This window comes from Falco naumanni, chromosome 2 (assembly GCF_017639655.2).
Source record: "Falco naumanni isolate bFalNau1 chromosome 2, bFalNau1.pat, whole genome shotgun sequence".
Classification (NCBI taxonomy): Eukaryota; Metazoa; Chordata; class Aves; order Falconiformes; family Falconidae; genus Falco; species Falco naumanni.
The window spans coordinates 82574151-82600537 of NC_054055.1; the positions used below are offsets into that span (position 1 = coordinate 82574151).

General features: G+C 44.2%; 1 protein-coding gene across 3 annotated transcripts; it reads left to right on the forward strand.

Annotated features, from left to right (window-relative positions):
• Window positions 1-1087: 1087 nt before the first annotated feature.
• On the forward strand, window positions 1088-26149 carry LOC121084102 (norrin cystine knot growth factor NDP). Of its 3 annotated transcripts, XM_040585268.1 has the most exons (4): window positions 1088-1323; window positions 12117-12244; window positions 12836-13184; window positions 21003-26149. In XM_040585268.1, exons 3-4 carry the CDS (start codon window positions 12966-12968, stop codon window positions 21228-21230), a joined length of 447 nt encoding a protein of 148 aa, XP_040441202.1. In that variant the 5' UTR covers window positions 1088-1323; window positions 12117-12244; window positions 12836-12965; the 3' UTR covers window positions 21231-26149. The 3 variants fall into 3 exon arrangements, with proteins under 3 accessions (XP_040441202.1, XP_040441201.1, XP_040441203.1); XM_040585267.1 differs by lacking the exon at window positions 12117-12244; XM_040585269.1 differs by lacking the exons at window positions 1088-1323; window positions 12117-12244 and adding an exon at window positions 1971-2398.
• Window positions 26150-26387: the final 238 nt, after the last annotated feature.

Sequence of the window (26387 nt, forward strand, 5' to 3'; positions counted from 1 at the left end):
TTAGCTAATAACATCATCCATCAAATACCAACTTTCTTTTAGAGTTCAAACACAATCGACACAGGACCCCGTCCATCTGCTGGCCAGTGCCTCTGAACAGATCCAGCTTGTCAATGGCCAGCTATGTCGCCTATTTTTTAATTAACCAGCTAAGGTCTGTGCTTCCCGTAACACCGCAGGACGACTAGGGGGCATTCCAAAGGGAAGCGAGACATGGTCCTCTCTGGAAGCGGAAGGTAGGGTTTGGTGCATCCAGATCTGCGATGTGCATGATGTAAGTGGGATTTTCCAGTGGATGGAGTCTGCCTTCAGCCCCTCAGGGAATTATTTTTTTTTTTTTGCATAAAACCACAGTACTTACATAAAAGGTTTGAAGATAGCTGTTTTCAAACTTGGCATTCTTCAGAGGAAGGTGGGTAAAGCAGAAAGACAATGTTTGCTTCTGTAAGCAAACTTCTGAGTTCTTTTGAGAGAAACTTCAGAATTTCGGGGCAGGTTATCTGCAGCACTGGAATTGCAAATTTGCAGACAAGTATTTATACAGAAAAGGCTTGTCTGCTTACCCAACTGGAGAGGCAGAGAATGTCAGATGATTTAGGTGACCAATTGTAGTGAAGCAGCACAGCTTGAATTAAGGATATCTAAGATCAATCACAGTTAAAAAAAATTTAAGAAAAACCTGTCAGAAAAAAGGACATTAATGAGTAATCCAGGGAAAAGGTAGGTTTTCTATGGATATTTTCCAAATGCAAACAGATATCAAATTTTTAAATCATTACTTTCAGATTCTTCAGTTAGCTCTGTTACCTTGCTTCTCAGTGGTTTGCTTTATGTTGCACGCAATGCATTTGTTTAGGAAGGAATTTGATTCAGAATTTATATTCCACTGGCTTACATATGCCACAGCGTATGTATCTTCAGATCCGAAACAATAACAACAACAAAAAAAGTGCCTACATTTCCTTCTATTTCCTGGCTTGCCAATAATAAGAAGTCCCTGCTGAGGGAGCTTGGCTGGTGGTGTTTTGTGATTTCTCAGATAACAAGAGCTTCACATTTCTGTGGAATTCCCATTTGCCAGCGAGCTGCTGCTGCCGCTGCCCTGATTGATATATGACTGCAATGGCACTTTTCCATTTGACATTCCCTCTCTCTCTCTCCCTCTCCCTCTTAAACAACAGCCCTAACTTTTGTGTGTTGCAAATATAAAAGGCAAGCCATGTGACAGAGGGACAGAAGAACAAAAGCATTTGGAAGTAACAGGACCTCTTTTTAGCTCTCCGAAGAGTTGGAGGGGAGGAAGGAGCAGTGCATTTTCCAAAGGTAAGCGCACAAATAAGAGATTGCTTCAGATTTTGCATACTACATGGACTTAAACTGAGTGCTTGATCTCTCTATCTGACAAACACATGTTGTCCTTGTACCATTTTTAAAAATTAAAATATATTGATACGGAGTTGACACAGCTCTAGTACCTGTGTCTCCTTCTTACCCTTGCATATTTAACAACATGTCCTGCCTGAAGGATGCCTGTATGCAATCAGATAGGCAGCCCAGTGCGCTTCTGAGTGATTTGGTTAAACACCTATTCTTGTGCATGTGCTGGGCTCATGTCTGCAGCTCTGTGCTGGTCCTAGCGGTATGGCTTTGGAGTGAATGGGCATGCTGGACTCTGCCCTGAATTCACCGAGAGCGCGCCGGTATCGGCAGCACCCTCTTTGTCCCATTACAATAGGGCTGTATGAACACAGGCAAGCCTGCTAGTTTAAAGCTGGACTGTTTACTTTTATCACTACTTATGCATGCTGTTCTCTTGCCAGTCATCTGCCAGAGTGCTTAGAATAATTTGAAACAACAGGCAATATTTATTTCTAGCTTTCTGTGTCATGCTTTGCAGGAGCACTCTGAATTTGCACATTATTATTTATCCAAACTTCTGGAAAGCTTTCTTATGGATTGGGCAGCGCTGATTATGGATTAGGACAGATTTAACATACATTCTTGATTGGCTGAAACCTGTGAGGAAAGCCACGGTGTTTGCCTTTGCTGAAACGCCGAGCGGTATATTTAGTAGGTAGCCGACCCCGTCAGCACGACACGTAATGCAGCGTGGCTGTGCAGTCGGTAGCTGACACGGGAGGATGCTGCAGAACCCCAGACTGCCTGCCGAAGGAGAGGGGGAGGCTCTCCTTGTTTGCTGACAGATCATTCCACTGTGTATCAGCGTCAGAGGCACGAGCATAACTATTCTCTGTGTCTTTGGGACAAAAGAAGAGTTTCACTGTTATGAGCCCAGTGATAAAGCGTCGGTGTAGTGTAGCTGCAAGGCGCGGGAACGGACACTGCTCCGAGAGAGCCTGGCTGAGGAAGAAAGCCCCGTCCCCCTGCTAGGATTCAGGTGAGTAAATTAATCCTATAAAAGTTCACAGGAATGGGTCTGCAGCAAAAACCAGAGGAACAAAGGTGATCCATGTGAAGACCAATCTGCTGCTGTAGTGTCAGTAAAGCAGGCTCGCCCAGAGTTTGTGATGGGGGAGGGGGGTAATTTTCTTGTGGCAAATCTGAATTTGCAAGATGCTGTGTGTGGACCGACTTGTGGGACTGACAGGCAGATTTCTTATCCTACCCTTCAAGTTCATTTACATTTCTCCCATAACCTCCCCATAAGACATCTTACTTGTTTCTGCCTGGGACAGATGGCATGACAAGTAACTTGTTAAGGTTTCTGCAGCTCTTTGAAGATGAAAAATTGTTTCCTATATGTCAAATGTTACTATCAGTTCCTAAAGCTTTGTAACTGTCCCAGTGGCTGAGAGGTGAGAACTCTGCACATTGGAAAAGGACAGGCAAATGACTATTTAAAACCAGCAGTGGGAACAAATTCATTTCAAATCAGTTCCTCATTGCAAAGTTGGTTTCTAATAGAAGCAGCTCAGCTGCCTGGTGGTGTCAATAAATGCGGATGTAATAATCACAGTGCTGTTATTTGTCCCTCAGCAAAAGAACATCTACATTTTAGGACTTCTGTGATTGGTTTTTTTTTTTTCTTTTGAATTACTAATGATGCTCACTTTTGCTCAGGCTGTGCGTCCTTACTCATATCTGTGTGCAGTTTTACATATCAATAATTCCCTTGACCTAAATACAACTATTTGGTGAGTAATTACCAACCTGAATCAGGACGTTCCAATAAGACTCATATATACATTGACACGCTTTTGTTGGAATAATGAAATCTTATTTGCAATATGGTATTAGAAGAAGATGCTTTCAGCTTTTCCAGTTAAAAGCAAATGTGGAAGGAATAGATGTTTTAAGCTTACAAAATAAAATGCAATTTGATTTACTGAAGGGGTATAATTAGGGGCTGATGCTGATTACTCTAGTTACATGCTCTGATCTCTACCTGAAAGTGTCCCATGTAGGTTTCCTGGGTTTGTACAGCACCTGGTTTTGATCAGATGTATGTACACTGATGATTCCTCGATGCAGAGCAGGATACTTGTTAAGGATAGTCTTGTGTACGGTTTGCAGTAGCAATACTCCAGGTAGCTACCTATGCATGGCTGATCTCCACAAATGCCATCTACCCCACTGGAACAGTCACTCACATGTCACTGAGGCTTGTGATAACATCTGTATGCTCTTGCTTGCTTGAGTTGCCAGGATTGAAAACTCTTTTGCCCAGGTGGGAATGAAGCAAAACACCTCCTTGAGGGCTCGCATTGGTGCCCACTGTGACTCATTTGACAGGGAGTCCCCCTGGAGTTGTCTTCATTCCCCACTTCCCCTGGGGCTGACTGTGTCCTCTTTCTAGCTTGTCTGCTCTCAGATGCGCTAGGAAGTGCTCCAGGTTGCTTTTGGACCTTGAAGGAAGCTGACTCTATGAAAAGCTTGCATGAAACCAGGGAGACATTTGTTTTTGCATCAAGTCTGGCAGATTATTTCTTTAACTGAAAGAAGAAGAAAAAAAAAGCTCTTCCCCCCCCCTCCCTTTGCTATCATTGTAATTACAATTATAAATATTAGATAGTCGCATTACGAATACTGCAGATTCCTCTGCCTCTAATAACCTGCTGAGTATGAGGAAAGGCTTGTTTCTATGAGTTTTAGAAAAGTTTTGCTACACAAGACTGTGCTCCAGTCCCATGTTATTTGAGCAATCCACCTCTTCAGTGTGGCTGGAAGTGGCCACATCAAAGACAGGCATACAGACCCCGTGGCAGGCAGCTACAGGGTAACTTGCTGTGGTGAAGGATTTTTCCCTAACCCCATCTACTGAACTCTCAGAGTCCTGAGAGTTTATAACCCTTCCAAAAACTCTTTAAAAATAAAACCCTTGCAACTGTAACCCTCCCATACAGAACAGGTCCTTTTGCTGAGCCCAGCTAAACTTTTGCCCTCTGTGATATCTGGTTCCACCGGATCATTGTCGGTTGTGTAAACATGTGTTTCTTTTCATCAGTGTTAAATCAGTGCAGCCTTTCAGCTCCCCTGCCCTTCTCCATGTCCTGGTATACTGGTATATCGGGATGGGGTGAGTAGCCGTGCCCAGATCACCGTTTTTTTCTGCTGTCTTGCTTTCCACTCAACAGCCCTTTCACTGAAACTTAGCTCAATGGCAGGAGAAAGGTTTAGCTGGGTCAGGTTAGCTCGAGTGCCTGAGTCTTCCTGACCAAGAGCACCCCACTTTGCCCATGCTTCTGTGCATACATATGAAGAGATGCTGCAGCCTCCACTGCCTATGATCAGCTGTTATTTCCTTTTTATATGTGTCAGTGTGGAACATATTAAAATTTCTCAGTAGTGGTATGCCAGGAATCCCTCTGATGCCCCACCTCTAACTTAGCAGAACAATAAAAGCAAGGTTGTAGTAAGCCTTTGAGCAGCTGGCTGTCTATATATTCCTTCTTTTTTCACATAATCTAATTCAGACTATTATCTGGGTGGCAGTGGCACTACCACTTCCAGACACCATCAGTCCTTGTCCCGTTTGCTGGAATTCCATTGCGTGGCATGGAGATCCTTCCTACCACGGATGAGTGTAGCCTTTCTGCTGGTGTCAGGGTAGCAGGCTGCTGGTGCCATGGAGGCACTGGTCCTAGGAATTCCACCACGTTGCTATTTTTTGATTTCTCTTTTTTTATTTTTCTGTTTGCATCAATCATTGTTATGGCTTACACTTATCACATTTATGTGCTTATTATTACTGAGCTGCAAACTGCATCAGTCCAGCAGTGCAGAGGCAGCACAGGTTATGTTGCCCTTTAAGACATGTGAGTTGAGGATCTGAGTTAATGCCTCAGCTCTGGTTTGGCAAAGGTTAAGCATACCACGGCAGTGACAATCGCATTACTGTCATAGCAGCACTGCTCAGAGAGAGTGGGACCTAGGGGAACGCTTTTCCCCTTGTTAGAAGACAGAAAATTGCTACCATGAGCCAAGTATTTACGTTCTCCAATTATCAGAGGCTGAGGTATATGGATGGTGGTCTGAATTTTGCCCTTAGGGTCAGAAAAGAGGACATATCCCCTTCAATAATGTGCTGTCTCCAGCCTTCTTTGCTGGTCCCTGTGGCAGGGATGTCTTTGCTTAGTATTAAAGACTAAGAAACCCACTCCGACCCCTACATTTATTGATAACTGCCGTCCTTTGGGTTCTCTAGAAAATATATAAAAGACAGAATAAAACCTGCCCACCTGCTTGGAACACACTCCAACAGGTAGAGGACACATGCCCGAATGCCCTAGACCTCTTAGCAACTTGTAATCTGGCCAAGAGTCGTTTTGCCTTATGTTGGGTCATAAGACTACAGTAGAGGTAATTACTGAAGCAAATCCTATAGCTAATGCTTGGCTGGGATTATTTGCACTTTAGCCAGCAGCCACCCTTGCTGGTTTGCCTCCTGAGAGGGGTGGGCAGCCTTACCCAGACAGCTCAGCTCTGAGCCTGGTGCTTCACTGAGGAGTGATCCCATACAGCACCCTCTGGATGAGCAAGTGGAAAACTATATTCCTCTCAATTCCTCTCCCAGACTTAAAACCATGACTACGCTGATATTCAGGGAGACACAAGAATAAAGAAAGAATCCAAGGCTGGCATCACCTCGCCATTAAATGGCTCTACTAGCTCATTAGAGAGAGATCCCATGCATGCCCCTAATCAATCTATTTAAAGTTTCCTGGAAGCAGGAAAAGGAAAGAATAAAAATACAAGTGCTCTTTTGTCCACCAGTAGTTATTCTTTGCGAGGGTATTAAAACCCTTTTCTCCATGTTGGCCTGTGCCTGTCTGCTGGCAGGGCTCCAACTTGCAGTACCCACTAGTCTGTTATTTCAAGTGCCTAGCAGGAAGGCGCTGCTAGCTCCCCCTCTCCTAGCTACCTGAAGGACTGGAAATATTCTTTGAAACTTCAAAAGGAAAGGGAAGCTCAGCCAGCTCAAGTGCTGTTCAGCTTAATTTGTTCCACCTCATGCACCGGGTCCCTGCCGCATGAACACTTATGGGGGCCTTACCCAAGCTGCCCCAGCAAAGCCGGGGGAGCCAGTCCCATGTGTGCTCATCCCGTGCGTGCCGATGCTCCCAGGGGTGCTTGCAGTGGTGCACTCTTCCCTTACATGTGCTGCAATTACTGTGTTGTTTCTTATGCCTCAGATACCGCGGTCTTCCTACTTTTTTCACTCTATTTACAGTCACAGCATCTCCTGAAATATTAAAAGACTTAGTGAAGCCCCACAGCAGAAAATGATGTGCAGGAGTTTCTCTCAACTACCATCAGCATGTTTGACATTTCTGACTGCGCAGAGGTAGCGTCTGTTTTATCTTCTTGGGTTTTATGGGACAATGCTCTGCAGCTGCTGGCTCGCAGGTGGTAGGACAGTGCAGCCTCATAGGACCAGAAGATGTGCTTCCCTCCTGTGGACACCCAGATGAAGAGGCTTAAGTCCCTTCTTTTGAGCCTGTTTTCCTTTCTACTGCCTTTTTCCTTCCCCTCTTCTCGTGTCCACCAGCTTCCACCAGCTCTGGCTGGGAGCGCAGGTTATTTGTGTACTCCCTTGCAGACGCTGCCCTGCAACCTGCTGTGTGATGGGTGGATGGAGCTCCCGTAGGGTGCGTGAGAACATTCCCTTTGGTGTCAAAAGGGATACGCTTCAGCACAGCTGGATGTCAGCAGGGCAAACCCTCTTTTGGCACAATGAGGCCTCGGGGAAGCATTTCACTTATTTAGACCTGTAAGGATCTCACTCAAAATATTTAGTTTGGTATTTGCCCTGTCTCGGGAGGGGAAGAAACCTGTTCAAATGCTGCATGGAGGCATTTCACAAACAACTGGTGTTCCCTGTGTTCACCTGCTGCTTCCCGGCTGCCACATGGCCGCTCGGTGACTTTGTCAGGTGTTTTGAAAGGCGGTTGCAGAGCCGAGCGAGGGTTTTGGTAGCATATACAGGAGGCCAGCTATTTCACTGCTGGAACAGAAATGGCCACAGTGAAAGAACTAGATGAGAAGACGATTACATTTATTTACAGAGCTAAGACATGCACTGGAGCTGATAAAGCCTCTGAGCTGATTCAAGAGAAAGCATGATCAGGCACAGCTTCTTAGGTTGTCTCTCCTACTAGATAAACTGTTCTCTTTAAATTGCTAAGACAGTCACCAGTACAATTTTGTTGCATAGCACACAGTGCTTCCAAAGAGGATCCCGGGCATGCTGTGGGTGGTTGCATGGCTGGAAACCATCTGAGTGCTGTGGAGGCTGGAGGAGGTCTGGGAACAGACCACACCACACCATGTGGCCACAGGGCTGGAGAGCCACTCCAGGGAGGGGTTTAATGTCTCAGCCGAGATGTGGCCTTGGAGCAAGACTTGAGCTGTGGACGTGCAGAACAATGCAGGGCTTTGGGAGAGGGATACCCCTTGACAAGGGTAGCCCTGGCCAAAGGACAGTCCAGCTGCTGCTGTCATCTGGGAGCTGTGGCCAAGCATGGGGCAGCTCTGCACACAGGGGCTCCCCAGCCGACCACCCAGCTGAGGTCTTGGCGACTCACTGCAGGAGCAGAAACAATGGCTCCCCAAGTTCCCTGAAAGCAGATCTGTTTTTCAGAAATCCTGGCAATGAGTTGCCATGGGTCACATCTGGCATGGTGGCCAGGCAGCAGCAGTGGGGATAGTGCTACACCATGCCCGAGGCTGAAGATATCTCCGGCACAGATTGCTCCTCCCTGCCTTCCCATGCCCAGTCCCTTTCATGACCCTTCTCATGGCAGTGGGGAGTTTAACTCTGCAGAACAAACCCTGGGGTAACCTGACAGTGTAGTTTACCCAACACAGGTATTTCCACTACACTCCAGATCCTGGAGCAGAACAACACAAACACACACACACCCCTACCCCCCAAACTGTCATCTTTCTGGCCTTGATAAAGTCCTTGAGAAATCTATTTTGGTCTCATGAAGACCTCTGTGGCTTTTTTGTTAGAATAGCAGTGGTGAAATACAGACATATACACACACACACACACACACACACACACACATATATATATATATATATATATATATATACACACACACATATATGGTTAGTAACACTTTTTTTAGGGCTGGAGTTTGGAGAAACTGAGTAGTCTTGCAACTCTTCTGTTTACATAACAAAATCAGAATGAGGGAACCACACGGTAGGATCCAAGTAATTGTGTTTACTAAATATGCACAGCATGCAAGGCCAGGCTTAGTTATATATACACACTGCTGCTCCAACGGGATTTTGGCAGCCTCCAAAACATAAAAGGCATTGAGTGGCTTGAATTGTACCCTCATCATCAAGCAGGAGTCTCGAACATAGAAAATGCATCAGCAAACGAAGGCCAAGCTGAACATACGTGCATGCCTAATTCCGGGGGCTCAGAAGCAGGGAACAGCTAAGTAGAAGTACACCATAAATGAGCTTTTCCATTGCTCCCTTCCTACCTTCCAGGGTAAAAGCGGTGCAGATCCAATAGACCTTTGGAGAATTGCTCAGCTCTTTATTTTTTCCAAGATACATAGCAAAAAGGGAATTTCTGTTTACGTTCTCACAAAGTGACTGGCTAAATAATTCCAGATGATGGAATTTTCTTCTGTCCTTAAAGCAAAACAAAATCTTAACCTTCACCACGCTCTAAATGATATTAAGACTATGATAAGAAATCTTTATTTCAGTATTCAAAAAGCAGTGAATGACAACATAAGGTTGGAAAAATAACCCTAACTCTGCCCCTATGTTCGTGTACAATACAGTCTTGGATTGCATGCTCATATGGCCTTTCTCTGGGACATCTTCTATTTTTTCCTGAAGTTTTTAGGTAACAGCTGTAGCAGTTTTAGATAACAGCTGTAACAGCTTTTAGCATGTTATGTCTCTATGAATTCCTGAAAACTAGTTATATGGAAAGGACACTATAAGTCTATTACTAAAAACATGTTCTGACCACATCAGTGAATTCTGAAAAAATGGCCAGTAGTGATATTCATCCACTGTTAGGCCAAATATTTTTGTAGCAAATTTTCAGCCTGAGCATGTGAAGTTACCTTTGCATCTTTTTCTTTATAGGATGCTGTAAAAAGGAAGCATTTTAACTTCCTTTTTGCTAGCTTGGCAGATGAGCTGTTTACTGCAGGTTTTCACATGAAAATAAACGGAGGAAAAAACAGCTTAAATAAAAGAAAAAAAAATATGTCAAATTTTTAATTTTGATTTTAAAAAGTGCATTTTCCAAATGAAACAAAATGGCATCAGAAGTACAGCTATAATGATAAATCATTACAGGTGTACTTGCTTCTGGATATGGACAGAAGGATAGACTGGAAGCTACATATGTCACTCCTGATATCATGTACTTTCTAGGATTTTATAATTTCAATTGGAATTTCAAAAGGAATACAACCTTAAAAAACAAAACAAAACTATGTGAGTGTAAAGTGATATGCCATTGCACAATATCAGCTGGAAATAGAAAATGTCATGTCAACATATCTCATCATAGTGATGTACCTGAGATTTAGACTTTTTTTACAGGATCAAAAATCTACACAGTAACTTCTGTATGTTTAAATGTCCCTGTGAGATTTTTTTCCACATATCTCAATTATATATGGTATATGTACTTAACTTATATACATAAATGTATATGTATACTCCACATAGGTATGTCAGGAGAAACTGGCATGTGCAACCAGTCCAGTGTTGCCTGCAGTCCTGCTTCCCATACCTACACACTCGTTTTGCCTATCAACAACTGTACAGTTTTTTCCCAAAGATGGGCCACATATACATCCATGGTCTCTCTTTTTACTAACAAATACATGATAACAGTACTTTCTTCTTCTTTCAAAGTTTTTTTTACCAAAGCTTGCTACGTTTCTTTGCCACAGAAGTTTCAGGGTAGTTTTAAAAGTCTGTGAAAGTGTTAATACTTTTTGTATTGTGCTGTGCTTATCCTGAAGAAGGTACAGAAGTCTTTCTTTTCTCACATTTTTCCCTGCTTCTTTCCAGCTTTCTCAGAGTGTTTTCATGAGGCAGACTCTATGTCATCCAATTATTTCCTGAAGAAAGCTAAAGAGATAAGCCTTTGAAAACTGAGCCAGGACTCCAGATTTCTCTCCCTGTATTAAATCATACTGATCAAAACCATAGGAAGATATAGAAGCACAATATTAACAGTGGGACAGAAAGAGTGGGAAATGGGGATCCCTGGACGTAATATTTCATGAGATGAGACCGTCCAATATCAAATAAATTTATTTGGACAGAGAGGGAATTACTGGGTGTGTAATACTGATTAACTATGTTGGCGAAAGAGCTTGCCAAGCAGCATGTTTTGGTCAGCCTCTTTAAAAAGAATAAGAATGTAGGTAAAAGGTTAAATGTTTTTTAAAAAGTGCATCACTCCTCCTGTTAGCTAATCCTTGGGCATCATCTGTATGAACCAGAGCACTACAGTTCACTTCTGGGAAGGAGTCTGTCCCAGCCCCCATGACTGAGAGATTTCTCTCTCACCCTGATAAAATGTTTGGAGGGATATTTATTAACATGAATGAGACTGTGCCTAAATGTATCTGAGATCTTAAGTGTTTTGTGTTGTTTAAGCTTTTTATACTGCAAAGACATAGTATATTTTAATGCCATATCTACTGAAAAACATTGCTTCAGGCAAATATACCAGGTCATAAGTCAGATTCTGGGAAAAAAAATAAATATATTGTCTATTAAATCCACAGTCACATCATTTTTCCTATCCTACTTAGACAATAGCTTGAAACCAAAAAAAGGCTTTAAAAAATGTCTAATACACAGAGCATCCCTAATTACATTTCTTCCCAGCGTGAGACTTTGTATGCCACTTCAGACCAACAAGTCCCGACTCCCAACTTGGAAGAACTGTGGAAATGTTTCTCACTGCTATGCACTCCTCTCACAAAAGTGTTTGAGCAAGCTATAAAGCAATGCACAAATCATCAAGCACTCTGGTGGGGAGGCCTCATAATGTCAGGCTGTTTGGGAGATGTGTTTCAGTCGGTTTAGAGGATCACCAGCAAAGCAGAAAACAGTTTTGAAGCGGCTTGTATAAGGCAATAAAGGCACACATCAGCTCTTTAGATAGGCGAAAGGCTGTGGGGGAGCGTTTCTGTGTGACCGGGAAACTGTTCTATCATAAGTTTCTTCAGAAAGTCCTTGCACTTTTAACTTTACTTGTGACTATCCTCTGCTTCATCAAGTTTCGTTTAGATGGCTAATTCACAGCTCTTTCAGGCCATAGCTGTTTGTAGTAAAAGCCAAATTAAATCACCCATTTGAGACTATGGGCTTTACGAGAAGGAACAAGGGGCTGTGATGAAGCAGCTGAGGGAGATGCCCTCCTTTCCCTGCTGGCACAGAGCTCTGGGCAGCATTTCAGGGGCTGTCCTGTGCCTGTTTTCTGGGGTATCTCCTGATCTCCAACAAGCATCAGAAATCCAGATGCCTGGGTGGAGATCCCCATGACTCCAACTGCACCTATTTTTTTGCCAGTTGATAGCTGGGATGTACTTGGATATTGTGGAATATAACGTATATTTCAGATGCTGCTTTTTAATTAACAGGGAAGAGACAGACAAATGCAGCCTGACAAGTAAGAAAGTAAAGCGTGCCCACCTGTGTGCATGTGAGTTTGGTATTCAGGAGAAGGGCAGGACAGCCAGAGACCTATGCAGTCCTCCATGCAGTGCAGGTTGGTGTTCAGGCAAGCTCCCTGGGGGACCACTCTGCTTATACCTGGGCTTAGAACTTCAGCATCCCTCCGTCCTGGGGGGTACCTCTTGTGCCTGCACCAGAGCAGCTGCAGGAGACCGACATGTAGCCCCTAGAGGCAGGGCTCAACCTGTCCCTAGCCTTTCTGTGTGCTACCTAAGCCAGAAATTGCCATTTGTAATGCAGGAGGCAGCCTAGCTTTGCCTTCCTTTGACACCTCGAGTGGATACACAGTACTTTCAATTTGCAGAAATCTCTGATGTGTTACTAATGACCAGTGTTGAGCTGAACCCATTAGGGACATCACCAAATGAAAAAGATTGGCATTGCACAATTTATGATGTTAAAAGTCAAAAGGTTCTCCCCACCAAAATAATAAAGCAATGCTTAAAGTAACAAGGCCTTGACATCTCTTTCCTAATGCCATATACTCTATCTACTGTGAGAATGATGCTTATTCAGAGCATATATTTGGCTAGCAAAAATCCTGTGTGCCTTAATATTATTCATGTCTGTATTTCTCCAGAGGTCCCTTAGGTCAGGCTCATGATTTATGTTGTTTTTATTCCAGCTACGCAGGAGATTCTTTGACGGATTACAATCTCAGCAAACTTCAACTTGAGAATGACAGCTAAGACACTTAAACCAGACTTTTCACCATCCTGGAAAGGAACTGGCTGCCAGTATTTGGAATTTTTTTAATGCTCTACCTCCCTCTGCTGTTATCGGCGAGAAGTTCCTTGACAATGGGAAATCATGTACTTGCAGCTTCGATTTCCGTGCTCTCGCTCCTGGCGATGATGGGAGATGCGGATAGTAAAACAGACAGTTCCTTCATGATCGACTCCGACCCCAGCCGCTGTATGAGGCACCACTACGTTGACTCCATCAGCCACCCACTCTACAAGTGTAGCTCAAAGGTAAGGGCTTCCCTCACCCTCTTGCAGAAGGATGCTGCATTGGCAGAGTTATTAGAATGAGCCACTTTGTATTATTTGCTTTGCACAGATTCCTTACTACAAAATTTAGTTGCAAAGACGAACAGATGTAGAGACAGCTGAGTGTGTGCATCAGAACTGGGACTGGAGAGAAAGGATCTTGACTCTCTTTTCACCTTTTCAAAAGGAGAAACACATCACGATGGTATAATTAACATGCAGTAAATGAAAGGAATCAAAGGACCACATTGGGGTCTCAACTGCCAAGGAGATGGGTTAGTCTGGAACTTTAGATCACCTCAGTCACCCCCTCCTTCAAGGCAGTCTTTAATCCAGTACGTAAACTTAAAACTTTTGGGGCGAAGTACTGAGATAAAGTATCAAGCTGTAAAACGGTAATGAAAAAAGCATGTGAAAAACATTGCTAATATCTTTTCTCCCTGTTTAGTTTCAAGGCCTTTGTTTTCATGCAGAATGACAATTTAATGTTTACTATAGGGCTTAGAAGCAAAAGGAAATACAAGATTGCCTTTCATTTGAGATTTCAAGCCTGAAAAATCTTGTGTCAAAATGGTTTAGCAGCCTGCACATGTAGCCTACAGTCATTTATTTCATTGCATGGAGAATAAGAACAGGGATAAACAATGGGGAAATACTTGCTGGTCCCTTTCGTCTTGTCCTAATTTATTCCAGCTGAGTTAACCCAGCGTACATTCAGATGTACAGTCTCTGCCTGGACCATCCCTCTGTCTTGCAGAAAGTGGCTTTGCCTTATGCACCCACATCCCTGGACTAACAAAAGGGAACAAATGCCAGTGTCAATGTTTTTGCCCGCCCTGCATTGGGTAGAAGAGTGTTGGGAGGCTGGTACATGCTGGGGTTTAGGACAAGAGGGCTGCCTGTGATGTTGCCTAATGGCAGACCCCAGCAGTGGTGATCCTGGGAGCATTTCCAAGGTGAGAGGATCCACACGGTTCAGATGGATGCAGCACTGGCTGTGGAGACCACCAGATGCCTTTGTGTGCAGGACGAGTTATTGGTTTCCCATGATCAGCACAGGGGTGGGGGTCATACCACAGGTAGAAGCAGGCCATAAAATTTAAAATAAAGCACAGAGAGAACCATCAACAGAAAATAAGACCCATTCGGTGCTCTGTGCATCCCCTGTGCACCAGGACGTCTGATGTCCTGGCTGTATGCCTGTTGCAGGGCTTGCCCTAAGCCTGCTCACCAGAGCGGGGCTGGCGGCCTTGGAACTGGGCACAGGGGAAAGCCCCACTCTGAGCTGCCCTACATCAGTCTCACAGCAGTGCCATCTGCCCAGCTTGGCATGACCATGCCTGATCCACAGGAGTGGGGCATCAGAGACTTTTGCCCTACTGCTTCTGAGTTCAAACAGTAAATCATGCATTACTTATGATTCAGGAGAGATCTTTTAGTTTGCTTTTAGCCTAGACTAGACCCTTCTACCATCTGGGAAACATCTAGCATTAACATACCGAACTGCAGAGATGCATCTGTTTGTGCAAAATTGATTTTATTGCAGTTGACTCCAGTGAGAGGCAAAAGTGAAAAGTGTAGGTGTGTGTGTGGGTTTTACTTACTGGTATGGGGTGCTAGCAGCCCTCCCCTCTCAGGGTACTTCAGATCACCTACTAAACCTGAGAAGCATAGCTACCGTGAGGGTTTGGTCCAGGAGGGCAATGCTCCACCCAGCTGGCTCTCGCTCTCAGCTCGCTGCTTTGCCAGAGAGCAGGAGGAGCTACGGTACGTAGCATAGGCAAGATGGTAGGTAGCCTCCAGAAGCCCTTTGGTCTCCAGCTTTGGGTAGGATCCTCCTCTGGCCTTCTACACCCAGAAGAGCAAATGAGTAACAAGTGGCAACCTCACTAGGGCATTGAGAAATGCAGAGTATGACTGACCTGGGCACACTGCCTCAGACATAAGAGATTAAACACAACAGGTCCCATCTCAGCCCCTCAGGTCCTGTCCTGGAGCATGAAGGACAGGGATTCTCCATCCTAGGGCAGAGGACTGCCGTATCCAGGGCTCTTCTCTCCCCAGGCCATCACCCACCTGCCCCTATTCCCCAGAGGTAGCAGGTACCCACAGAAGGATGTCTTTGCTTCTGCTTGGGCCCGCATTACCACCAGCTCGCCAGCAGCCACTGCCACGGCAAAGCTCTCCTGTCCCTGGGCCAGCTGGGCACTCGCTCTGAGGCTGCTGCCCCAGCGGGCATCCCCGTCCCGTAGCTCCGCACATTCCTGCCTGCAGTCAGTCTGTGCCTCACCTCTGGCCCTGATTTTCTTACATGCTTAAGGCACTGCTTCCTATACAGTCCAAGGGATTTTGGTCCTCAGCTGGTTCTCCTGGTGGAGACTTTTAGGATAATTGTATTAGATGTGGGCTGCTCCCTGGTCCGTGTGACCCGGAGCTGCAATTGCGCCTGCCCAGGGCTCTGTTGGTTTGTTGCCCAATGGCAGGGATGTGCCGCTGGGTCTGGCACACTTCTGCACACCCCAGCAAAGCCCTTTCACTGTGTGGATGTCTCTCTTGCTCCACCATCACCATCACCATCCTCTGGATTTTTCTTAAAACTCACCGCCACAGACATTGGATAGGGGGTTACTTTTCTGAAGAAAAGAGGAAGGAAGGGAGGAAGGGAGGAAGGGAGGGAGGGAGGGAGGGAGGAAGGGAGGAAGGAAGGAAGGAAGGAAGGAAGGAAGGAAGGAAGGAAGGAAGGAAGGAAGGAAGGAAGGAAGGAAGGAAGGAAGGAAGGAAGGAAGGAAGGAAGGAAACCCAGCAACAGCACAATTTCTTGACACCCCTAATGGCACAGAAAGGCAATCAGGCCTTTAGGAGAGTGGAACGGATTGAAATGAGAACACAGAATGCATTGTAATGAAAACCATATTATTTCAAAACTGAGCTTTGAGAAAAAAAGCTGTTGACACAAACATTTGTAACTGACTGCAAAAATGTCAGTGACTTTTTTTAAATCAAGCCTTTAATGGAAATCATGTTTGAAATTATTATCACGTCTCTTGGCTTTCCAAATTCCACAATGGTTTCAAGAACAGTTTTTTAACAATACCGCGAGTTGTATGGACTTCCTCATGAACTGGAAAATGAAAACAGTTTCCATACAAAGCAAAGCAATTTTGACATTTCCTAGAAAACTTCTCTCTGATGGTTAAATCAAGCTCTTTTTTTTTTAGGTCTCAGAGTTCTGAATCATCCTGGTAGACATATGGCTTCTGTTCTGGATCTAGCATATAAACACAGAACAATATTAGACTTGCTAATGAAAATTAGATGCGATGTCTGTTCCTATATATATTGTGTTAAAATATAAACAAGTCAAAAAAAAGAAGGTTCTGCGGGAGTAGCTGTGGGAATTGTGGTACCTCTTGTTTCCACTGAGTTTCCATTGTGAAGCTTGGACTGACAATTGATGTCAAGCAGAAACTCTGCCCTTTTTTGGCGTGATATATTGGTTCCACTGAGCCATCCTTTTTCACGCTGTATGTTTTCCCTTTTAGTGCAGCATAGAATTACAGAAGTTAAAAATGGCTTCAGAAATCGCAAGACATATTATGTTTGCTGTCAGTCTTGGTTAAAAAAGGATTATGTCCACCATGCTTCTCTGTGGAGGCTGCCAATTGTACCCACATGGGAAGTAGTTTTGTTACATTTGGAAACATCCACCCAGTGTAATTTAATCATTAAAATCCCTCTTGCTTGTGACCTCACACAGATGTTGAAAACAGGTTTCCAAAACCTTTGGAAATGTAGTCTGTTATAGTAAAAGAATGTATGAAAGAGACACAAAAGAGGGATGGAAGGAGGTCATTTGTTCCTGGAAAATAGTGTTTGACTTCAAGGAAATGTCTGTATCAGCTCATGAGGTATTGCCTTTCCTGACCATATTGGATTCTGCCTGACCTGGTCCTCATCGATGTGCTGGATTGCCTCGCTGCTGCAACCAGTGTCTCCTAAATACCGGCTGTCACAAGTGTTTCCTCTAGATGTGCCAGAAATGTGCTACCACTGACAGCCTCACACTAAAGAATCCATCCCAGAGAGACAGTGACCAGGTAAAGAAAGATTTAGCAAATGTTTGAAGATATTTACTCATGAAGTTGCTCAGGAGATCTTCAGTAATGCCTGTTTGCAGCCAGACCATGGATACTGTGTGAAAGTCTGTTCTCATGCATCTCAGCCCATCTGCTTTTGGGCCTCAGATTGTTGCTGAAGTGCAGAAAAAGAGGACTACAAACACCATTACTAACAAACCAGTTTACAACTTCTGAATTTCCAGAATATAGCTTGAATGATCAGAGTCAAATACTGCCTCATACTCAGGTTACCCTCGTTCGTGCCCTTCCAGATACCTATGAGACAGTGGACTCTTAAGTAAGAAAACCTGTTCTTCCCCAGCTGCTCACACACTCAAGCCCCCTGTGGTTCCCACGTTGTAGCACTCCGTGCTTCTGAACCCAGCATCGCAAGGTGACACACACAAGCTCACATGTGCAGGGGGCGAGGGGAGCCAAGAGGCACACGTATCAGATTATAAAATACCCACACGTTTTTACTATATATACACCCCCTGTATTACTGTGCTATGCCATCATAGCATTACTAATTATTTAGGCGATAATCTCTATTGTGCTATAGTATACGATGCAATAAGCAGCTGGTGCTATTGATTAAATGGCAAAGCAAAGCTTTTAAAGTACAAGCTATTTCCAGCTCATTTGCACACCTGCCAGAATCCACTGGTGCTGTTCCAGCTTTATGAGGAGGAGGAGGTTAAATTTTGCTGAGGACTTCAGGTTAGCCCAGAAGTTTAGAGAGCTATCAAAATGGGAAGTCTGAAAATTTTTTAACCTGCAAATGTAACTTGATACCCATGGTGCTGTGCCATTTGTAAAAGTTTACACTGTCATCCAAAAACAGGGCATAAAATCAACACTGTGTAGTTTTACTTGATATGAATACTGACCATACTCTTATGAAAGCTTATATAGCCTGCAAAATTTGAAATTAAAAGGATTCTCCACAGACTAAAACATGTTTTTAAAGACAAGGTTTGCTAAGCAATTATAAATGCAGTTGCACACTGAAGAAATACTGACTGGTTTTGCATTAGAAAGCTTGCTATTCATAAGAAATGTATTGAGACACAGATATTGGCACATCAGATAATTCTACCCTATAATTACACTGCCGCAACTCTTGTGTAGTCCTTAATCCTGTTCCTTGGATGTTTGGGGGGTTTTGTCCTGGCATTTCTGAAAGTACCTGCAAATACAGGAGCAGATGTGTGCCATAAAACGTGCTTAGGGTAACAGTACCAGAACTGTTCCAGCTCCAGAAGGAACAGAAATTATTAGAAATCATATGCAAACATGAATCACTAGAAATCACCTCCACCATACAGTAGTGTGTGCTGTCATATTTGGGCTGAAATCACAGAATCAATGAAATGGTGGTTGAAGAGACTCTGGAGGTCTCTGAACCTCCCAAAAAGCAACTTGTGGTTGTTGGACAGCCCCCTTTTGCTACCCCTGAGGAGAGTTTAGCTCCGTTGTCTTTGCAAACTTCAAGCAGTTGCCACTTGCTGTTGGATTGCTCTTCACCCTCCCCTTCAGCTTGGGAATAGCCTGTGACAAAGTTTGGTGAACTGGTCAACGTGGGGGACCTAACAAGAGCTGTTGAGATGCTGGGAAGGAAACTAACTGTTTTAAATGTCCCAGTCTGCTGTCTTTCCTTTGCAATACATGCAGGATATGATACCTGTGTAGCCCTTCACCAGCTGTCTGCCTGTCACTGTGGGAAGTGTTTTTCCAAGGGGAAAAAAATGGATCTTTATTTGTCAGTAATGGAGTGTTAACTCTGTAACGACTGTTCCTTTCCCTGTGCTCGTATACACTAAAGACACTGGTATTAAGGAGCTTGATGTAGCTGATATGTCTAAAGCCAGGGTGTGGCTCAACAGTACACAGAAATTTCCTTCCCACCATATTAGTACTAACAGCTGATGTGAATTTGCTTATGAATCTGCTGCATCACAGGAAGGGGACCATAAATTTATGCTACAGATCATGAAGGATGGCAAATTTGTCGGAAAGTAACATAAACCAAGAAACAAGATGGTACCAACCCCAGATCATCAGCTCATGAAGACATCTTCCTTGTGATCTTGATCTGTCTGTGTTGAATGGAAGTGTAGTTGTTAATGTATTAATACAATATATTAATGCATTTGCAAGCAAACTATTTAGCATGCAAGTACTCCTGGAAGAGTGATTTTTAAGCACTGTACAATGCATGATCCATGCCTTTCCCATGGGCAAAGGCAGTGCTGGTATTTCCTACTTGATACCAGGAATACTCTCTCTCTCGTCTTTCCTCATGACTGACTAGAGAAAATTAAACATTTGACATGTCTGCTTGCAAGACATGGAGATTTGCAGCTGGTTGAACATTTGTAGCCAAAGAAGCTCAAAAAGGTTTAATGTAAAATATTTGCTGTCACATCTGTAGTTATCCTTTGAGATTGTCTGGAAAAAAAACATAAGATATGTGCAGTGTGGTTAAAAGGTACTTTTCTTCCTTGGTTATAGGATAGTCTTAGGACTGTTTTACTGCCTTCTTTCTCACCTCTGCCACATTTTGCACTTGTTTGGATGATACAATAAGTTGGGTTTGAAATTTGTGTTGGCTCAGCAGAATTAGCTGATACGGACTTAATATTTCATTCTCCATGGAGGTATAAGAGTTTGTCCAAACTTGTCCAACACTCACCTGTTATCAAGGTGGTAACAGCTATTTCTAACCACATAATTTCCTGAGCTTTAAAAGATCCTTTCCATGCTTTATATAGAGCTTAGGAGATTCTGCCCAGCTCCTTTGCTCAAAAAGGGGTTGTTGGGGAGGGGATTAGGTGACTTCCCATGGGCTTTCCTTTCATAGTGCCTCCTGTTGTGCAAGTTACCTTGTTTTTGTCACAGCTTAAACATTGAACTCAGGAGGAGAACAACCATGGAGCCTGCATTGCTTTTGGAAAATCTCACTAGTGAACCCTCATGTTTAGCAATGAGTTCACCTTCTTCACATTTTCACTGCCTTACGCTATGCAGTGCATTTTATACAGATATAACTGATGCAATTATATATATACACACGCATGTATATAAATGTAAATACAAATTCAAGGCGATCTTTGTAAAAGGAGGGAGCTAAGGACTTAGTTCTTTAGAAGCAATAAACTGAGCATCATCTTTATATTTCTGCTTTATACATTTATGTATCTAAACATTTGAGACATTCAGGACCAGTTCTGCTGATCACTAGTATATACAGTCAAAACACTGGAAAATATCCAACCGAAATATCAGTCTAGCTGATGATTTAAGGGTCCAGCTGCCACAAATCTGGGGTCAGCAAATCAGAGTTGTATTCACCATGCCTGGAAAGCAGGGCTTGCTGGGATCATTTGGAGCCCCGAGGTCAGCATTCAGAAAACCAGGCCCTGTAGTCCCTGCTGGTGTTGGTGCTTGGGACTCCAGGAGAAGCCTTGCTTTTCCTCCTGCCCATATCACCTTCTCTGCTCTCTCATACACAGCTCAGGGGCAATGCACTGTGTGGGGCTGGGTGCCCTTTCCAAGGTGGGGAGATGTAGCAAGTGAAGAAAGACCAGCCAGACTGGAAGGAGGTACCCATCTGCTGGTGTTAGCTGCGTGCCGGCAGCCATGGGAGCGTGTTTCCTAATCCATCTCTTTTCCCTCGCAGATGGTGCTGCTGGCTCGCTGTGAAGGGCGCTGCAGCCAGACGTCGCGCTCAGAGCCAATGGTTTCTTTCAGCACCGTCCTGAAGCAGCCTTTCCGCTCCACCTGCCACTGCTGCCGGCCCCAGACCTCCAAGCTGAAGGCCATGCGGTTGCGATGCTCGGGGGGCATGCGGCTCACTGCCACCTACCGCTACATCCTCTCCTGCCACTGTGAGGAGTGCAACTCCTAGGGATGTACCTACCACAGCTGAGAGGGGACTGGGGTGCTGGTGTTGGGGAAGGCTCCCAAGAAGTAATCCAAGGTGAGGCCGATTCTCCCAGCGTACGATTGCAGCGAGGACAGGACTAAGCAGGCTGGATTGGATCTGAGAGCTAGTGTAAAGTATCCCAGGGCCCTGGATGGTGCCAGTACCAAAGTGTGGGCTGCGACAAAGGCAAAAGCACGAGGACTTGTTTTTAAGAAGCCTTTCTTTTTTTCTGAAAGGGTATTTTTGTCAGTTTCTTCTTTTTCAGGCTCAGCTCTGACTACAGAGAGGTGCTTTTACTTTAGGCCACGGGCAGCAGGGGAAACGAGAGGAAGGCCAGAGGGATGACAGCACTGTGCTCTGGAAGCTGGCGTTCGGACAGAGGATGGGCATCAGTTCCCACATACAACCTCTTAACCTATCAACTTATACTCAGTCTCCTAGTTATATTGGCCTTCAAAACAAACTGTGTTGTTGGCAAGGGTTATCTGTTACTGATCTAGCAGCCAAGTGCTGGATAACTTTAACTGTGGTTTAGCAGAAATTACAAATAAATCATTAAAAAGTGAACTGGATATAAAATGTCATGCTGGGATTACCCAGCCCTAGCCAGCTGAAATTATTATTTGCAGCGTGCGGCATCAGAGTTCAGTGGCTGAGCAACTCTTGAGAAGTGAAAGGTCATGAAACTCATTATTCCCCTCTAAAGGCCTGGAAATGTGACACATCACATCTGTCACAAAAGTCATTATTCAAATGATAAAGACTAATCAAAGATTAAAATGACACGTACTAAATGGAGTATTTTCTTAACTTGAGTAGACCTGTTGATGTACAGAGCCAGAGCCACCAAAATAACGACCAAGCCCAGGACTTATTTTCATCTACACCTCTTAGGCCATGGAGTGAGTACCACTTTGGCTTTTAAAGACAGGCAATCCCAAAAACAGGGGAATCACACTGAGGTGCCCATAGGAAGTTTAAGGCAGAGCCTGAGTCCCAGCATCACTCAGTCAATCACAAAGACTGTATCTCGATTTACCTAGTGACCTGCTACCTGGAGTCCTGGTGGACTCACCATCCAGTTTGGCAGCTGCTCAGGAAATGGCACAGCTCTTGGCTGGTCCATACACCCATGCATCCTTTGTGCATACACAAGGATGTCGGAGGCTGTGGTGGGGTTAGTGCAAGCCCAGACCACCTGTAGGTGAAGGTGTCCCACAGTCAGGGCATGTGTCCCACAGTCAGGGCATCAGAGCTATGGAGTCCTGCAGAAGAGAGTAGCCAGCACTTCTCTGTAAGAAGCAAGCAAGGCCATGAACTGCTTTCACGTGTAGGATCATTGAAGAAATAAATGCCTTGAGGAGCTGAATGAATTATAGTGATTGATAGGGTGAAAGGATCTCAAAATAATAAAGGATCCCAAGTTTTGGAATGATATTTGGTATTTGCAGAGAAAATCTGTCCCTCCTCCATTAACATGAGGTTTTAGGAAAGTTCAGTCATAGTCTCTTTTGACTGCAAGAAAACAACCTGACAGTTTTTATATTACAGTTCTTGTCTCTTTAAATGGCAGTATACCCAGTCAGTCAGCAATATGTCTGTGATGTTCATAAGCCATTTTTTTGATAGAAGTCATCTTCATGGCTTCATGTGCTCAGCAGCACCCACATGCATAGCCCCACGGTTATTCTCTGGGACAGGCTGGAGATGCTCCCCTGCACACCGATGTCTGCTAGGGCTCCATAGCAAAGAGGGGAAGTTCTATCCAAGCGCAGTGTTCGGTCCATCTGTTCAGCACCATCCAGTCTGTCTGCAGCAAATGCCATGCACAGCAGCTCGAGGCAGGGGATCCTCAGCGTCTGCCAGGGACAGAAGTCGTGCTGTGGTCTGTGCAGTGGCTACTGTGGCTGCTTGGGCCAAGCCAAATTCCTTTGCCACTGCCTCCTCATGGCGAGTATGTATGGGATGTGAAGGTGGGCAGGTGACAGACACTGGCCTTGCAAGCCAAATTCTGGAGCAGGACGGCAGTCAGTAGTAGAAAGCAATGGGGGACAGGTATACCCACAGACACCAGTTAGAGAGGTTTGTGATACACGGGAAGGACTGTCTGTCTTTCGGAGATGACTTGGAGGTGGCCAGTTTTTAACAACACAGAGCAGTGGGCAAACAAAAGGGTAAATTAAACTGTTAGAAACTGAGGGATTTAGACTAAAATGTCAAAACTGGGAGTAATGAGCCCCAGTGAGCTCATTAGATACCACACACTGTTTCAGCACTGTCAGTCATTCTTCTCACATTTGATGCATGGTCTGAACATCAAAAGGCAAGTGAAGGGAGGGTGAGCCAGGCATTATCACCAGACTACTTTATAAGAAAGTTCATATGTGCATCTCTTTTCCACTCTCTTTCAACCTCCAGCATCTAAAAATCCCAGTATCCAAAAAAGCACCACTCCCTACTGTTAATTATATATGGAAAATTCCAGTCCTTACCCAAAACACCAGCAATACCTATGATAACCAAATAACTACACTGCGAAATATGTGTGACCTGTAAGTGTGAGTATAGAGACTGCTGCGCACAAACAATGCTATGCAGTTATCTAAGGAATGGGAAATGTTTGAAGGGTAATTGCTATATCCAGTATCACATCCCCCCCAGTCGTGCTACTAGCCTCCTTTGCTGGTGAAAAATGGGATGCTGGGGGCTGTGATGTGAAATTCAGGTGACGATTGGTGGCACTTCGGTATGGCTGCAGGCGGCTCTGCTGGCTGGACAGAATGTGGCAGAGCAGCATGGCCCCAGTCACAGTCCTCTGGTAAGGAGAGAGGAGGGGTTTAAGCAGAGACCATGCCTGAGCTGAATTAGCAAAAAAGAAAATATTTATAGCAAGACAAGAGCTTGGCTGGTATTTATTCCCACATCCCCTTGCTATCACGGTGCCAGAGCTATAATTGCTCAAATCAGTCTCACAGGAGATATTTGTGTTTCAACAAAACCTTTTTTTCCCCTCTCACACCCCACATTCCTTCCACATTTGCTTGGTTCCTCTAATGAAATCATCGCCTTGTGACCGCAAAGGCTGTTGCCAGGCATAAATGTTGAGGTGAATTCAACATTAATTTAACTGTTGAGTTGAATAAATGCATGGAAGGAATATAACAGAAATTATGAATGACAAGACAAAACATACTTGTAAACAGCTAGAACTGGATATTAAGCAATGAATCACTTTAAAATTCTCATTTTGGCTTTGTTAGGCAATCTTCATATTAACATTTAAGAAAAGGAGGAGCTATTCTTCAAAACCAAATGCCCTGACTTGGTTATAAATCCATATTTTGAAACTTTTTTATCAGTATATTAGGCAACTAAGTGCTGAATGAAGAACACAAGTGCCACCCTTGTTAAAATTCAGGCAGTGTATTGAAGCAAAAGAAAATGAGGCTTCAGGTGAAAACTACATGGTATGCCTCATGCTGAGAGAGTCTAAATGGTGTTCAGAGATGAAATGCTTCCTGATTTCTTAGCTTGACACCACTCTGGATACTTAAGCTCTGTTTTTCAAGTCAGACTACTGTGTAAGGCTTTCTTGAACTAAACAACAGTGAAGGCAATGTCTAGCTGTCCAGGTAATGTTGTGGGGCTTATTTTTTTCCTAAAGCATTCTCTCGCTGGGACTTGAATAAGAAAGCTTTGTCCTTTTCTCCTGTCAGCGTATCTCACCCTTGATGCACCATCTTCCCTCGCAGAAAGGTTGGTTCAGCTGTGATCATCCTGTGGTTTGCTGAGACTTTCGGCTGTCACTACCCTATGCCCTCTTTTCTTTTGATTAACTATCTGAGTCCAGCTTGGCTTACTTCTGAAAGCCAGCCGTCCCTGCAGTGGTGGTGTTCTGTGTCAGGTGGATTGACTGTACTCAGAGACCAGAGGGAAACACTAAACCTTTGCTGGTACCTTTTGATTGTAAGAAAAGCCTTATAATGCCACTGCATTTTGTGCCTATCAGAAATAATCAGTGTTTTTCCGGAATAAAAGAGCCCATGACCTAGCAAATTTTAGTTATTCTGCTCCCAGCTTCAGTGGGTCTGTTAAGCACTTAAAGCTGTAGAGATACAAAACCAGTTTGCTGGTTCAAGCTTTATATGAATCTTAAACTGAAGAGCTCGCTGCTTTCTTGGGTATGTCCCCACTGACCTCCCCTATACTTCATCTTGCCATCTGAGCTTGGAGGACTTCTACCATACCAGAGATCCCAAGCCTGGCTGTCTCTCAGTGGCCTTTGTCAGGGCTTTTGTAAGCTGCTGACAAAATGCTTATGGCAATGACGGAGAAGTGAAGCTCGCTGATGTCCACGGTACACGACAGCCTGTGCTGGGCCTTCACATGAGCCTTAGCTGAGACCTGTTCATCAAGTCCTTGCAGACCTACCATGAAGCCCTGAAACTCAGGCAGGACTGCGTAGCTTTCAAACAGAATATCTTTGTGAAAGAGAAGAGAAATAAAAGGGGAGAGGTTACTGTCTCATAGGAACAGTCTGATGCTCTGCTGCTCTGTGTGTCCAGCCTTGGTTCTTAGCACCTCATGTGAGAAAAGAGATGCCTCTGAGCTCCCTTCTGTGGGTGAGTGGTTTTCCAGTGCATAGTCCTACATGTCTAAAGACAGTGGTTTCTTACCGAATTTGTCTGAAACAGGATTAAACCCTCTAGGAAACACAGTTCTGTTTAGCAAGGAATTTTTCCTCTAACTTGGGCCATAAGTATTTTTTAAAAATCCAAATGCCATTAAAAAGATCATCATAAGGGGTCGGGGGTGAGAGTGTGTGTATTATTTTCTTTGACTCTGTAGTTTCAAATATAAGGGCTTTAGAAAAAATAAAAAATATTATATCCAGGGTAAAAGTGGCTGACAGCCTTCTGAGATAGATTGCATTATTGCTAACAGGTATTGAGACAGATACTCTTACAAAAGTGCAGCAGTGTTGGAAAGTAGCAACCCAGTTAAGTTTGCTGTGTTGCAGGTATACAAAGAAGCTAGTTGGAAATCCAGATAGTGAGTCTATCCCTTTTAATTTGCAAGCAAAGGGTCACCATCTTTATTTATGGTTCAAAAGAGAGAGGACACGTAATCCCTAGTCTG

Excerpts from the sequence above, each read along its gene's own strand:
- LOC121084102 (XM_040585268.1), top strand. The coding sequence starts at position 12,966 with ATGCTCTACCTCCCTCTGCTGTTATCGGCGAGAAGTTCCTTGACAATG. Across the intron at positions 13,185-21,002 it reads TCTACAAGTGTAGCTCAAAG|ATGGTGCTGCTGGCTCGCTG; the intron begins GTAAGGGCTTCC and ends TTTCCCTCGCAG.